At 39.9% G+C, this 16,179-nt stretch overlaps 1 protein-coding gene across 1 annotated transcript in view; it reads right to left on the reverse strand.

The window, feature by feature from the left end:
- Positions 1 to 6,633: 6,633 nt before the first annotated feature.
- Positions 6,634 to 16,179, reverse strand: part of LOC119903257 (transmembrane protein 163-like) — an 18,786-nt gene continuing 9,240 nt past the window's right edge. The window contains exons 4-6 of the mRNA XM_038719462.1: positions 11,993 to 12,104; positions 9,172 to 9,313; positions 6,634 to 8,391 (exon numbers count right to left, since the gene is read on the reverse strand). Of these exons, the coding sequence (XP_038575390.1) occupies positions 8,331 to 8,391; positions 9,172 to 9,313; positions 11,993 to 12,104 (315 nt within the window). The 3' untranslated portion in view covers positions 6,634 to 8,330. The remainder of the gene's footprint in view (positions 8,392 to 9,171; positions 9,314 to 11,992; positions 12,105 to 16,179) is intronic.

Consider the following 16,179-nt stretch of genomic DNA (forward strand, 5'->3'; position numbering starts at 1 on the left):
GGTGAGGATCGGGGAGTAGGTTGAGGGTCATTCTCTGTAGCTTAAGCTCTTGCGTCGGAGTCGTAGGATGCCGTGACGTTGTGTCATAGATGATAGGCTGTCGTCAGTAGCAGCGGTAACACCTCGAGGCATCGCAGGCTAGGGAGCATTAACAGCAACACGTTTTCCCAGCGCCTGCAGAGAAACATGAAAACCTTCCAGAGATGTTTTGTCTGTTTTGTCTTTATGTGCACAAAGTCAACTGTTAGAGAATACACAGCTCCACACTCCTCTCCCCATGTACCAGACAACTGCTGTAAATCCTTTCGAGCAAACTGTACGCAACAAAAAATGTGCCAACAAAGCGTTCCTGCAACGCACAACTTCGCATCTCCTAGTTTCCTTTGAATAATCGTTAGAATCTTAATTTGCCTGCAGATTTGCAAAGAAAAAAAAATTAAAATGAAAATAAAATTCGTAGTTCTTGTGGTGAATGGGGGAAAAAATGCACTACGTTAATCTATTTGCAGAGGTTTAACAAGGTATCAGTGACACTGTATATTGTTCATATTGGATTTAAAGTTTTTCTTTTGTATTTATTTTGTATACAGATCTTTATCTCTGTGTTTTGCTGGAAATCTTTGGTTTTTTTTATTTATAAGAGGGGTGTTTTCCTGCTTTTTTCCTTTTTTATAGATTTTTATTTATGGAGAGTAATTTAAACAAAAAGAATAAAAAATAAGCAAGCTTATGTTCAAGTATATGAAGGTGGGGAGGATTTGTCTACTTCTGTTCAGCTTATAGCAGTGATGTGAGGAGTAACACTCCTGTCCATAATACGGAGTTATATTTGGGCCTTTTTTTGTGTGTGTGCGCGTGTGTCTTTTCTTTTGTTCTTCCTGTCATCACTGTCTCTTGAAGATGGACAGTAGTGGACAAACGTGTCTTGTTTCATTGCGAAAGCCAGCAGGAGCCTCATACACTTTTGTGCTTTGATTTACAATCTCAGTTTGTCTCTGTTTGCACGTGTATATTCAGACTGAACGGCACGGGTCAGCTGCGGTACACTACCTGTCCTCTCTCACCTTGTCAGCTCAGACTGTTTTTAATGTTTTTTTGAAAAACTTTTTTAAACAGGTCCGTGATCTGCCGCCAAGTTAGTGTTTCTAAGAACATGATGTGCCTTTTCATGGTTGAGTTTTTTTTTTTTTCCTGCTTGTGTTTGACAGTCTGTTGTGGCATGTCAGAGGTCAGGGTTCACGTCTGGAGCCTGGAAAAGACAATTCACACACTCATGATATAACCTTCAGTCCCTCATTTAACTCCACAGATCAGATAAAGGAATCAGTTTTTTCTGATTCATTCAAGAGCCTTTCCTAAATCAGTTTCATTGTTCAGTATATTTGAAATTATTGAATTTTCATATCATTTTAATTTAATGCAGTTTAGTTTTATGTAATCAGTCCAAACCTTGTGATTTGTTACACCCCGGTTGAGTTGTTCAGGTTTGGAAAATACTGTTTGGCCATTCACTGTTAACCTTCAGTGATTTTAGGATTTAGGAAGAAAGGAGAATAACAGTGTGAAATGTCAGTTCAACACATGTTGCGGTCCATTCTTGAAAACATTAGGATCTTTTCAGTGGATTTACGTGCTTTCTAGTAATTGGATTACCCACTTCCAGCAGTAATTTGATTTCAGAAGCATCCATGTGAACACAAAATGTGTGTCCCTTTTCCCCAGTGAATAAATGAGCAATAACCAGTTTTTCTGCAGTATTAGAAACTCTGTATAAACTGGTGTTTTGGAGTAATCAGATTAATGCAGCACATGTACTATACTTAAAGTGGCTTTCTGGTTTTATTGCCTTAAACTGATTACTCACAGCATTCTGTTGTCTTGCATTTCAGACTCTACGTCTAAAGCAGCGATACAGTGAGAAAGGAACAACAGTGGTGTTATCCTTTAATTTAAAGGATAGGGCTGCTGATGATCTGTAGTTTTGTTATTGTCAACTGATCTGCAAATCCAAACACCATGCTAGTCTGTCTCTCAATTCTTCCTGAGTCCCCTACCCTCGGTTGCTCTCAGCCCAAAGCCTATTGGTTCCTACAGAAGATGTAAACTTTTAAAAATGGCTGACAAATATATAGAAATTTGCTAAAACTAAAGCACTGGGCACAGGAGGAAATTTTGCATTTGCTGGGCACTATTTTCAGCTGCGGATTAATACCCATTTGCTTTAGAGAATATTTCTGGCAGCAGGACGGCGTGCCCGTGTTTGTTGTTTTGAAGGAATCTTATTTGTTAATAATATATAGACTATCACCAGACTTATCCTCACCGTTGTACATGTGAGAGTCCAGTTGAGTTCATACTAGAAAACAAACCAACAGTGAAATGTGGCGTAGATGTTTTTTTCCCCCTCAATAAAAACATTTTAACCTCCAGTGACACATCTTAACAGAAATAAGAGCTCTGTCCCCTCTCTGTGAGCAGCTGACGAGTAGTCGGTCAGACTGATTTTGTTGCAGCACTTACTTTATGTTAGTCAGACTTATTCAAAGCATGCTGTCCATCAGATTATCAGCTGTTTGGTTTCAGCAGAAATCAGCTCTGTCTGTTCCTGAAAACTGAAACACCAATGTTTTCTTCACTGTCGAATGTCTACATTGTATCCAAAAACAAAACCACTGCTACTTGGTCATACAAACATTTTATCAATAATTCAGTCTCCGCCTTGTTTGAAGCTGTCCGTTAGCATCAGTGTCTGAAACACCAGGGATGATTGTGGTCCAAGCAGCAGGAGGTGAATAACGCAATGACAACATTTTTTTGTTTTCACACAGTCCTTGACGAGTAAGAGGGATATAACTTTATTTTTAAATAAACCTTTTTTCTGTGACAAAAGGCTCTGACTCAGGTTTAATATTTGTTTTACATCACAGCAACACAGATTTCAGTATTTACACCGGCATAGTGTACTCAAATTAGAGTCCTTAAATCTGACTAAACACAAACCAACATAGTCACAAGTATGTGCGCCGGATAAACCAGTGTCACAGCACAGTGTGTACATTCAGTTACAGTCACAGCAGGAAACACAGACTTGAGGAAAAACATATGAATACTCATGAAAAATGCGTCCTCCTTCCCGCACCTGCGGTCTATGATAATCAACTTTCTGACAGCTGAAACTCCACCTGATAATTACATTCATGTTTTACAGTCGCTAAACACTGAGCAGAAAGATTAAGGCTTTGGAGTTAAAAATGAGCATGGATGGAATGGAAAGAAAATGATTAATGATTTCAAGGTACATATTTTAGTAAATAAGAGCTTCCTTTCCAATGCCTGTGAACAGTTTTGTATCCACTGTGATACAGCAAACTCAGAATTGAGCTTTTACAGTATTCACATTGAAATTTCAAGGTAAAAGCAAACACCATTAAAAAGGAAGATAAGCCTGCACACACAGGTATAAAGAGCTGCAGAGGTGCTGCTTTGATATAGTTACCTAGGGAATATGAAATGCATCTGAAAAGTGTCTTTCCATCTAGGTCATTTTGGTCGTTTCATGTATTAAAACTGCCTCTTTGCTCATGAGTTACACCTCCAACTGGCAGACATACTGGTGGAAAGTGAAGTGAAGCTAGTGGAGAGTCTACTAACACCAGACCTAAATAACATCTTGTTTATTTAAAAAAAAAAAAAAAAGGCTTTTGCCTTTAGTCATAAATAAATCTGAGTAACCTCAATCAACATACTTAATTCAGCAGAAAGATTAGGAGTTGCCCTTTTAAATCCCAAAACAAACAGCAGCTCCAGATAACAGAGGACACATGTTGACTCTGGACACAATATCAAGAAGATAAATATTGACTAAAACCATCACTGGCCAGTTTCACAGATTTGGAACCAATAACGTGTTCATCACTGGTTACAACGATCAGGCTTCATGTACAATCACAGTCAAAGTGATGCTTAACAATGCAGTGGCTCATAAAACTGTAAGTTAGCGGACATGATGACCCTACATCAGTTCAACAGACATCCAGTTTCAGTGTAAACTTCAGATCAGTTTGGGCTAACTCTGGACAGTGGTGGATTCATGCACACAGTATTTCCCATCTTTTTTCCCCCCCAATCACTCTGATTAGCTCTGCAGTTGGCCAACGTCTCCTTATCAGTAGCCTCCCCACCGAACCATCAGTACTGAAAGAGCTGGAAAGTGGAATCCTTCACAGTATGATACTGAAATATTTCATAGTATGCACTGAAAGTGACTGAAGAGTTTTCTCAGTCACAGCTGGTAGACAAACGCGTCGTATCATGAATTTATGCCAAAGAAACCATCTCGCACACTGTCAGAGTTCATTATAGACAGGCACCAAATTATTTTCATTACACCACACTTACACAGAGGCCAAGCTACCAAAACCCTAATCTAACCGAATCTATGATCTAGCAAACTAGTCTCCATCCTCTTCTTTATATAGATGCTTGTGGGGAGAACTGACTGCGCTGGAACCAAAAGGCAGGAAACCAGGGAGGGATTATTCCGAGACATTTTTTTTTTTTTAAACCAAGACTCTATCACATTCAAACAAAAAACAACCAACTAGTTGGTGTCCTGTTGAGATCAACCACTCCAGCCTAGAGGGAATTTATAGCTCTTAGCAATTGAAATCACGTGACCAGCGCTTACCCTAATTCACAAACAAACTGTGTCTCTAAAAGGTCTAAAACCATCCATGATGCTAAACTTTTCACCAACCTCTAAGCTAACTACCCAAAAGTATTTTAATTAGCATTCCTTCAACATACACAAACAATGACCAGAAACCTAATTGGACAAACCAACAAACAAGCTCCCTTCTGTTACAGGAGGTAGCAACACCAACCAAGCCCAGTTAAACTTCAAAATGTGACGACAAGCTCCTGTTTGTCACAAACTGGCTCACCTATCAAGGAGGGAGTCCATGCAAGAGCTTAACTCAACAGATGTCATTTATTGAATTAGGCCAACTAAATTAAACAACGTCCTATGGAAGTGAAGGCAGTGAAAGTAAGAAGAAGGTGGACATCAGCTGAAGAGAGCACGTTAGTCTGGAAAGCTCAGGTGAGCTGACGAACCTCTGCTGTCAGAAAATAGTAAGATTAGCCAGAACCAAACACATCCATCCGTTTCTAAACTTACCTATTAAGTTTACCTTACCTAAAGGTATTTCATTTGGAGTTTTTATACATTTTTGATGTGTTTGAGATTTACTTCCTTAGTGTATTGGTTGTTGCAGCCTTAGGCTCTAGTATAAACTTTACAAAGCATAAAGTATAATGCTTCATATGTGAATTTAATGCCTGACAAAGATCCATGGTGGAAATGTTGCATCTCTAATGAACTCATTGCTGACAGTGTGCAGGAACTGAACTTTCTATTTTATCTTACATGTTAAAAAAAACTTTGTTTGACCTGTAAATGTCCTTAGAGTCGGTGCAGAGCTTTGTAGAAGACCTATTTCAAAGCGCTGTGTTCAAAGACTTCCAGCTGTATTAGATGCAAATACACTCACCTAAAGGATTATTAGGAACACCTTTTCAATTTCTCATTAATGCAATTATCCAATCAACCAATCACATGGCTGTTGCTTCAATGCATTTAGGGGTGTGGTCCTGGTCAAGACAATCTCTTGAAACTGAATGTCAGAATGGGAAAGAAAGGTGATTTAAGCAATTTTGAGCGTGGCATGGTTGTTGGTGCCAGACGGGCCGGTCTGAGTATTTCACAATCTGCTCAGTTACTGGGATTTTCACGCACAACCATTTCTAGGGTTTACAAAGAATGGTGTGAAAAGGGAAAAACATCCAGTATGCGGCAGTCCTGTGGGCAAAATGCCTTGATGCTAGAGGTCAGAGGAGAATGGGCCGACTGATTCAAGCTGATAGAAGAGCAACTTTGACTGAAATAACCACTCGTTACAACCGAGGTATGCAGCAAAGCATTTGTGAAGCCACAACACGCACAACCTTGAGGCGGATGGGCTACAACAGCAGAAGACCCCACCGGGTACCACTCATCTCCACTACAAATAGGAAAAAGAGGCTACAATTTGCAAGAGCTCACCAAAATTGGACAGTTGAAGACTGGAAAAATGTTGCCTGGTCTGATGAGTCTCGATTTCTGTTGAGACATTCAGATGGTCAGAATTTGGCGTAAACAGAATGAGAACATGGATCCATCATGCCTTGTTGCCACTGTGCAGGCTGGTGGTGGTGGTGTAATGGTGTGGGGGATGTTTTCTTGGCACACTTTAGGCCCCTTAGTGCCAATTGGGCATCGTTTAAATGCCACGGCCTACCTGAGCATTGTTTCTGACCATGTCCATCCCTTTATGGCCACCATGTACCCATCCTCTGATGGCTACTTCCAGCAGGATAATGCACCATGTCACAAAGCTCGAATCATTTCAAATTGGTTTCTTGAACATGACAATGAGTTCATTGTACTAAAATGGCCACCACAGTCACCAGATCTCAACCCAATAGAGCATCTTTGGGATGTGGTGGAACGGGAGCTTCATGCCCTGGATGTGCATCCCACAAATCTCCATCAACTGCAAGATGCTATCCTATCAATATGGGCCAACATTCCAACATGCTTTCAGCACCTTGTTGAATCAATGCCACGTAGAATTAAGGCAGTTCTGAAGGCGAAAGGGGGTCAAACACAGTATTAGTATGGTGTTCCTAATAATCCTTTAGGTGAGTGTATATTCACAATTGTGTGGCAGGTACCTCTTCTGGTCAGCAGATGGCGCAAGTTGTGAATGTACAATTTATATTCTTGGGTTTGTCATTTTAGCTTCAACAACAATAAAAACAAAAGTGGCAACCTGAAGTAAACTGAGCTGGTTTCTGCCATTTTCCTTCTGTCACATTGTCAGTGAATTGGAGGCTGAGACAAGTCTGGACTCTCTTATGTCACTCAATGCCAAAACTGCTGATTTTTATCCTCCAGAACTGTAAGCTGGCGTTGGCATGAGGTTGCTGAAACAGTGTCCACTCTAGGCTTCCCGGCTCCAGCCACAACAGTCTAGATAAATAAGCAAATCACGTGTGTGTGTGTGTGTGTGTGTGTGTGTGTTTTTATCCCGATGGGGACTATAACTTGAATGCAGTGATGGGGTTTCGTCACTAGTGTCACTTTGTGAGGGTTAAGACTTGGTTTTAGGGATCAGGTTGAAATTAGGTCAATGCTAGGGTTAGGCATGTAGTTATGATGGTTAAGGTTAGGGTAAGAGGGTAGGGAATGCATTATTTCAATGAGATGTCCCCATGGGCATAGAAGAACAAAAATGTGTGCAGGCTTGTTTTAATTTATTTGTGGGGTCCAAAAACCAGGATTCCACTATACTTGTGGAGTCTGACAGCTTTGTGGGAACCAAAATGCTGCACCCCACAAGTTTAAAGGTCTGTTTGACAGTTATGACTTGATTTGAGGGTTCAGGTTAGAATTAGATTAAAGTTAGGGCAAGGGTTAAGGTTTGGCATGTAGTTGTGATGGTTAAGGTTTGGGTAAGGGTACCCACAAAGATAGTAACACATGGCTGTGTGTGTGTGTTTGTGTGTTTGCTTATATACCTGCTCCCTATGGCAAATGGGCCTTGTATTGATATATCCTCTCAAGTCATATGAAGGTAAAACACCATTAATACTCCACTGCTACATCAGCTACATCAATCAGTTTGATCTGCCACACTGCAACCTTTTATAGCACAGCTGAGTAAAGGCCTCTAGGAACCATGGGAAAAATAAACTGCTGTGTTTTGACAGGGCAATGAGGTGTAACTGAGGTATTGTACATCAACTTGCTGTGCAAAAATCTGTCTCTCAGGTTCCATAAGTCTCCTGTACGCTGCAGTACAAGCATGTCTCTGTACTATTTGGTCATTGCTGTCTCTTCTGTCACTGAGTCAACCTTTATTTTTAAGCAGGTTTAACTCCCTTTCACAGTTAACTTCCTCAATCTTGTTTAAATGTGGAGGCATGAAAGAACAGACTGCCCCATACACTGTTAAAAGACAGATAAAGGTATTATATGTACACCAAATTGTAAAACACTTAAAAGGGGCCAAGAATTTGATTCGCCCTCACTCAATATCAGCCTGGATGCTCAGTTCAAATCTTTGAATGGAAGGACTATATAGACACAGACGTCTCCACTGGCACTGAATGTGATTGTCTGTGGAGAGACTGTAGGGACAGTAATCCCCATCCTTCTCCTGTCAATCAGTCAGCCAACCCGCTCCCAAACCTTCCTCTTCGCCCTCTTTCTTTTACTCTGTGGTCCGTCACTCAAAACGCTCGTAGTTCCTGGTTTGTCGGACCCGTGGGACCATGTCCAGCAGCAGCCTGCGGTGGGAGAAGAGGGGGCTTTTTAGAAAGCATAGGAAAAACTGAGAGTCGATTCAAACACTTTGATCCCCTTAAATAGAAAAAAGACATGCATCCCATTCTGACTTATTGAGACGCTGCAGACAGTCTTGAATTAATTTCAGGTTGTGGCTGTAACTCTAGGCCAAAAATGTCACTGCATCAGCAGCGATGAATGCTTCAGATTAAAATCAAAAACTCTTCTGAGGGCTCATGAGAAAGATGGTTCCCCATCCTCCATGACTCCATGTTTTTTTGTATAAAGTAATAATTCAATTCAATGTTTGTACAGAATCGGCATGGTTTCTGAAGAAAGTTTTTTTGTGTAGGCTTAATTTTAATTATAAAACAGCTGTTTGTGGAAGGCAGTTTGAGATCAGTAAACAAGACAAGCCAACTGTATAGATAACTGTATCATCTGCATACAAGTTTATATTTGCTGGATGGATGTTCCTCCCTATATTGTTTATAAAAATTCTTATTTAACCAAGCTTTAATAATAACTTGTGATGAACGCCTTGTCAACAAATGTAGCTTGGCAGTGTAGTTTCTTTTGAATTGAAGTGATGACATCATTAATTACAAATTAGGCTGAATAGCTGTACAATGTAAAGTCTCCAGAGCTACATATATTACAAAAACCCTTGCAGGACTGAACATTAAATCTTCATATATTCAGATTTACTACCAGCAAACTGTACATATTGTCACACAATCATTTATAAACTGTTCTTCTAATAACTTCTAGTAACCACTTACTTGACTCCATAGGCGAGGATGATAAGACCTATCAGGATGCCTATTGTCCCATCCAGGTACCACACCTTGGGTTCATGCTTGAACACTTCAGCACTGATGAGGATGGAGAACCCCATAATTCCCCCCACTAGTGAGTTGAATCCTGGGAGGAGAGAACATTTTTCTGTTGGAAAACATCTTATATAAAGTCATCTGATAAGGGTTTTGTAGGGTCAGTGTTGGATTTCATTCCCTTATGTGTTTAGGCTTCCCACAGACACCTGCTGAGAGTACAGTGGACGTGAAATATTGACTGCTTTGGCCTCTTTCTTTATCATATTACAGCACAGGGTTGTAAAACGAGATGAAGTTGTAGTTCCCTTTATGCTACTCACAAAACGCAAACATTATACAAAAATTATACAGTAGATGGGTTGAGAAGCTGCTCTGAAGTCTTGTAGTATAACAGCAGATACTTCTATATCTCTTGCCAGACAGCAGCAGGTTGAACCAGTTGTGGCTGGGTGGGTACTGTCCTTTAGGCCCCGTGTTCACGGCAGCGTCTTTTTTCAATTCATTGCAATGGGAGCGCCGCGTTTGTGCAAGCTGGTAAAAACGGCAGGAGCGTGACGAGGCACTGAGAGTCTTTTCCACGCTGGGCGCTGAGCGTTTTTTTCCGGTCGCCGAGAGTTGAAAAATGTTCAACTTTGGGAAAAACGCTGCGCTCGTCACTGTCAACAGTTAACAGTTTTTACTGTTGGTTTGACCATTTTAATCAGCTTGCGTGTTAGTGGGCAGGAGAAGGAGGGAAATATGGTCTGATAAACCAAAATTGGGACATGGGAGGGCTTTGTAGCTCAGTGGCGGCTCCTGACAAATTTCTCAGGGGGGGCAATTGTTGCGATGATGGCTAAGGTGACCAGTTCAATGGTCTAATTCTGCTATAAGACAAGGATTGTTCCTTAGGCTACATACTGTACAGTATTTGTGCTACATACTGAAGTTCATTGTCAATGCCTACAATGAATGAACAGTCCACAGTTAAGATCAACAGATCTTCACACCTTTGGATGTAAAGGCAACTACTTTAGCATTAATGAAAAAAAGGATGACACTCACACTCATCTGATTTATCTGTGACAAACCTTTTATTTAGGAACAACAAATTCAGAATAAAGCGCAGTATTTACACATAAACAACAAGGCATGTAAGGGGAAATATAAAAGGTATATTCTATTGTTTTTGGTTTATTTTCTGTGTTGCTTTCCTACTTCTTTTTACCCTCCTCTGACAAGATGCCAGTGGTGGTGGCCACATCAGGCTACCTCCTCTTTCTTCTTCGGTTTCTGGCAATAAAACAAAAAAACAACACATCAGATTATTGTTACTGGTTAAGTGCAGCTAACTTTAAATTGACTCCACCAACACATATAAAACATGGCTTAATAACAATCACATTTAACATAAGCATAAAATTCGGCTTAATAATAACTATCAAGATTTTTTTTTACAGTCACAGTTATTAGCTTAGCCTATGGCATTTTACAGAGCATAAATTAGCCTTCTGGCTAGCGGACTTTTCCTCTCCTCATAGCTTAACAAATTACATGTATTATTTAAACTGTGTCTTACTCACCGCTGGTAAAGTCGCTGCATCTCCCGACACCACGGTTGAATTTTCAGCATGAATGTACATTTTGTACAGCAGCTGGTCGTAGTGAGAGCAACAAGCTGGAGGAGTGCAGAGCTATTTTCAGGTGGCAGAAGCGTAGCTGTGCTGCTTGGTGCGTGGCGTAAACACGTTAGTGCTAGCCCTCCCGTAACCCATAGAGATTGCATTGCAGCGGCCGCAGCTCGAAAAAAACTGCCTTAACATGAAAGTCTATGAGAGAGATCTGGGCGATTTACTACCAGCCTGAAATTGCCTCAAAAGAGGCGGGACTCCACGGAACACGACTTGATGCTGTTTGGACAGCGATATTCAGAGACAAACTGTCAAAAACAGTCACAGCTAACTAACAGTGTGGTAGAAAGTGTGAGAAAAATCCCCGGCTTGGTGATGCGTCGCCTGGTCGCCCTAATGAACAAATTAAGCCGCCCCTGTTGTAGCTGCCTGGAATGTTTCTGTAAACATGGTCCAGTGTATTTGTTCTCGTGGGGATGTGGACATGCTGGTGGAATTTCGGTCTTTTTGATTAAATCACCTGCTACAATAAAATACCATCAGGTTGTTTTGTTGTGGGACTGATAACCTCATACAGTGCAGTGCATTTCTTGGAGGAATGTAAACAGCAGTAACTAAACCACTGGTGAATTCTCTGGGCAGATAATATGGTCAACAATGTATAGAAAGTAGCATGTGCAGTGTACAGCGTAAAATGAACAGTGGCATGACAGATTCTTCAAATGCCTCTAATACAGATTCTTCAAATGCCTCTAATACAGAAAGGTCATCTCGTTAAATCAAAATGCAACTGCCCACGGCCTTGTGTAGGTGACGAACCGTTGCATAACGACCAGTATCTGTTACTCCATGGAAGGAATGTAAGCATGAGTGCGACACCAATGTATCACACTGGAAGTCACACTGTGACACTATTACTAGGAAATGACTAGAAAACCCTTCACACATATATGTGTATGGAAAGACTGACAGTAAATGGACAATGCAGGACAGTTAATTAAAGAAACATACGTATTACTAATGAATTAGTGTAATAAACAAGCTCATCTTTCCAAATTTAAAAAAAACTATGCAACTTTAAAGATTATGGTCCTAAAAAGGAAGGGCAGTACAATGTCCTGCAAGTCTGCTGTGTTTGAGCATGTGTGTACCCCTACCATCAGTGATGAGGACTTTGCTTGTGAGCACTTTGCCAAGCATAAACTTGATCACAGCCAGGAAGATGCACACCAAGCCACTGACGATGGATACACTGAACAGGAATGCATCCTGTGAGAAGACAGACAGAAAAACAGAGGGAGTTAGAGTCATGGTTTGCTTCTATTTTATGATCCGCTCTGTCTTCACCACCCTGTCACGTTACTGGTGTCCCTCAGGGTTTAATCCTAGGTCCTCCCTCAAAGTGCACCACTGGTTGATCCACAAGACTTTGAGGGCCAACAGTTTGTATGTTGTCAGTTATTATAATAAAAAAGTCATAAAGAGGAAAGCAATACTATAACTCTACTAAAACTTTTACAGTTTCAATTTGATTTACTCACTAAAATCTCTCTAAACAATGTCCTGTGACTTACCAAAAGTGCCAAATTGCCAAAGTCCAGATGAGAGAAGATAAAAATGTTTATGGATACATCTAGGTCACTTTCAATTAATACTATGTGTGATCACAGCAATGAGCTTTACAAGGAGGTGTGAAGCTTTGTGCACCTTTTTGCCCTGGGCTTTGTCTCTATTACATACAGGTTTCCCTAATCAACCAATTGTTAGCGCATGTTGAGGCCGCTTGCATCCTCCGAGGAACGCTGCAGATATTACATAAGACTAAAGAAAATACAGCAGGCTCCTCTGAATATTTCTTGCACGAAAAAGAAACATTAATCTTTATTTTGATTTACAGTTCATATTTTTCCTAAAAGGATATTACAATTGAACATCAGTCAAACATAAGGAACTAGCAAACTTAAGTAAAGATGCAAATACAACATTATTTATCATTGTGTATCGGTACAAATAGGACTAATAATATGTTTGTGTGTCTTTTTAACTATTATGTCAGAACCCCAGCTCTTACAAGGTCACGCCTTTACGAAAAAGAGTCCCGTGTTACAAAGCATAACCAATGCTTTATTGTGTCCCCTCTCAAACCAAACCTACACCCTCTATATCAGTAAAGATTATCTATTATTGTTGAAAAGACCACAGCGCATCCGCAGTGCAACCACGGTTTAATACAATTGGTCCCCGCTGTACAGCTCATTCAGAAATGGCCGTGGTCCAGTCTTATGTCCCCATACGACCCATTTATATATCATAACACCTACCCCCTCAACCATCTATTCCAATTATACCACATTTTAATGTTTTCCTTTGCTCCCCATAGCTCTTATATACTGTAAATGCTTTTCCAAGCAATTATCTCTATCTTGTCCTTTTGGTTGTAAAGATGTTTTTTAATATAACTACACCTATTGTGAGCTTCAGGTATATATACATAAAATGTAAATGCACTGAGGACGGATGTAGGAGAGGGGGGGATGGATGAGAGCAGAGAAAGGGAGCTGCAGAGCACTCGGCGCCTCTGCGGCAGCATTAATATTGCACTATGGCCTTGGAGCCATGAAAAGCTACGTTGGCGAGCTCGCAGACATGAAAGAGGAAATGGAGAGAAAACCTGAGCATGCTACATAAAACCTGAGTCAGTGCTGTGACTCAACTGTGAAAATAAAATCGAAATAGCATATCATCCTCAAACTATTGAACACATTCTTCAGCAACAAGGACAAATCTTCCACTTCAACAAATACAGACATACAGCTATACATATTTTCCCATGGTTTTAAATAATGTATGGAATAAATTAGAGGTTATCGGGTGTGATAATCCAGTAGTGAGTTGGTTTAAATTATACTTAAGTTACCATTCAGTATGTAGATATTATGGTAGCTTAATAGATCCTGCAGTGGTAACGTGGCGTTCCACAGGGATCAATCCTAGGCCCCTTTTCCAAATATATAAACTATGAAATCAAGATTATGTGGTTTACTTGATCAAAATGTATGGTTAAAAAATTCTCCAGAAGCCTAAAATGTTAGTGAAAAGAAAATGTTATGTAAGGTTTTAAAACAAACAAGAACATAGTAATTTATATCGTCATGGTCTTTCTAAGTAGCAACAAACCAGTTTACAAATTGCAAAAAATAACATGTTAAATTTACATACATTAAAAGAACTCACTTAAAGGCATAGTAAGTGATTGTAATCCAGTACACTTTTTGTTAAATTCACCAAATATTTCCTCTTGGTTTGCTAGCTCTCCGTTTTGTGTGTGCTCTGAAAAGTTTTTCTACAGAGCCGTGGCTCTGTACATTGAAAATAAAGAAAGTGGTGTGGACCTTCCCCACAACATTGTTTCAGCCAATCAGCAAGAGTTAGTGCCCGTGCACAGGAGTGGGGGTTAGTTAGTGCAAGAGAGAGTTCTATACACAGTTATATTTTTATCCTGTGACATGCTTTAATTTATGCATAACATCTTGTTTATGTTATATTTTATTTCATTTTATATTTTACTTACAAGTCCATGTCACATGTTGGAATAAATTTGTGTATTTGTTTGTTTCCTTTTCTCTTATTTACTTTTTTGTAAACAAAACATTTCTTGCAGCTGCTTCACAACAAAAGCCTTCAAGAAGTTTTGGGGAATTAATACTTTGAAGCTGCTGCCGAAAGTGTTCTCTGCGCTAACATCAAATTAACATTACATGCCACAGCAAAAATCTGAATTAAAATATAAGTAGTTAAAGGTTTACAGTTCATCACGATCCATGGTATCCAGATATTACATTTCTCAAAATTAAATAGTGAAATCTAATGGTGTACCTTTTAAAGATGGCATGGGAAATCCCCTAGTGACCCTCTAATCAACATTCAAAGTGGGTGGGCTCGTATTTTGGCCCATTAGAAAGGGAAATGCACACACACCATAAAGCAAATGACAAACAGACCCTGCCCAGAATGTGAACATGGTGCTGACATTTACATTTGACAACCAGACATCAATGTGCAGAATAAGAAAATGGTACTAACTGTCGTTCTGCTTTTTAAAGGCGATAAGTCAGGAAGGCCAAGAAGTGCATTATTTATAATGTGGAGAAACCAGACTGGAACAGACAGTGGGAAAAGAGAGAAAGGAAAAACAGAAAGTGTTTGCTTATTTATAATGGGAAAAAGTCAATTATAGTGGTATTATCTCTTCTGAATGTTCAGGTCTTCATCAAGCAGCTCCAGTTTAGCTTAGCTTAGCATTACCAGCACCTGTAAAGCTTAGTTCCGGTACGTAACTGATCATAAAAACTGGTCATTTTTACATTTTGTTTTTTTGACATGTTTATTAGTCAAGTAAAGATTAAACATTATATATAGAAATACCAGGAATACATAAATTTACATTAAAAACAGGCTTAAATAATCTTACTGCACTGATTTTTTCACATCACAAGTTGTCAAGTGATTTAGGTTTTCCAGTGGATTTTGAGTGGATTTCATAAGCCCATGGGTTGGGGCATTTTCTCAACTCCCAGGTTACAGCAGCCCTTCAAATTAATTAAAAACAGATTTGTTTTGGATGCTAACTGACATTAATTGGGACTAGCAGAGCAGAAACAGTCAAGTGTCAAAAACCAACCTTTGTCCTCCACATGTTCCCTCCTCCCCTCCCCGGCCTCTCTGTCTCCATTCTCCTCTCCCTCTCATTCCCATCACCGCATAACTAAGCAGCTGCTTACCTTATTAACATTTCATAGCGAGGAGGAAAAGAAGGGAGGTGGTGAAAATAAACCTTATTTCCAACATCTGCATACTGAGGCGGGCTGTGAGGCATACACAAGCTATATATAACTCCAAGTATGATGCACCAGAAACCAGCCTGGGAGAACCTGAATGTGTGACAGAAGAGGAGCAGGTCGACTCAGAAAAACAGAATCTGTCTGCCTCACTCCCACAGTTTCCCTTTGTTTATGCTTTGTCTGTTAGGCCGTATCCTTCCCTCACTGCAGCCACAGAGGAATAGATGGAAAACACAGTTAGTCCAATAAATCAATGAAAGATTTGAGAACTAATTGAATTTGTAGCCTGAGTGAGTTGCAAAGGCTATTTGAATCTCTTGAAATGTGTTTGTCATTGTGGTATATTGGTGTTCTGCAGCTGATCTAAGAATAGGAAAATTATGATTAAAGTGCAACCAGCTATGTTGATATATGCCAATCTCCAAATCTAACCATAATAGCGTGTGTGCAGTAGCCTACTTGGGAGTTTTCCTTCTTTAGTATATGTTTCTGTCTGTATTTCT

The sequence above is a fragment of the Micropterus salmoides genome, unplaced genomic scaffold, assembly GCF_014851395.1.
Source record: "Micropterus salmoides isolate LMB-PRFRI ecotype aquatic unplaced genomic scaffold, ASM1485139v1 Ms_hic_scaffold_1419, whole genome shotgun sequence".
In the NCBI taxonomy this organism is placed as follows: domain Eukaryota; kingdom Metazoa; phylum Chordata; class Actinopteri; order Centrarchiformes; family Centrarchidae; genus Micropterus; species Micropterus salmoides.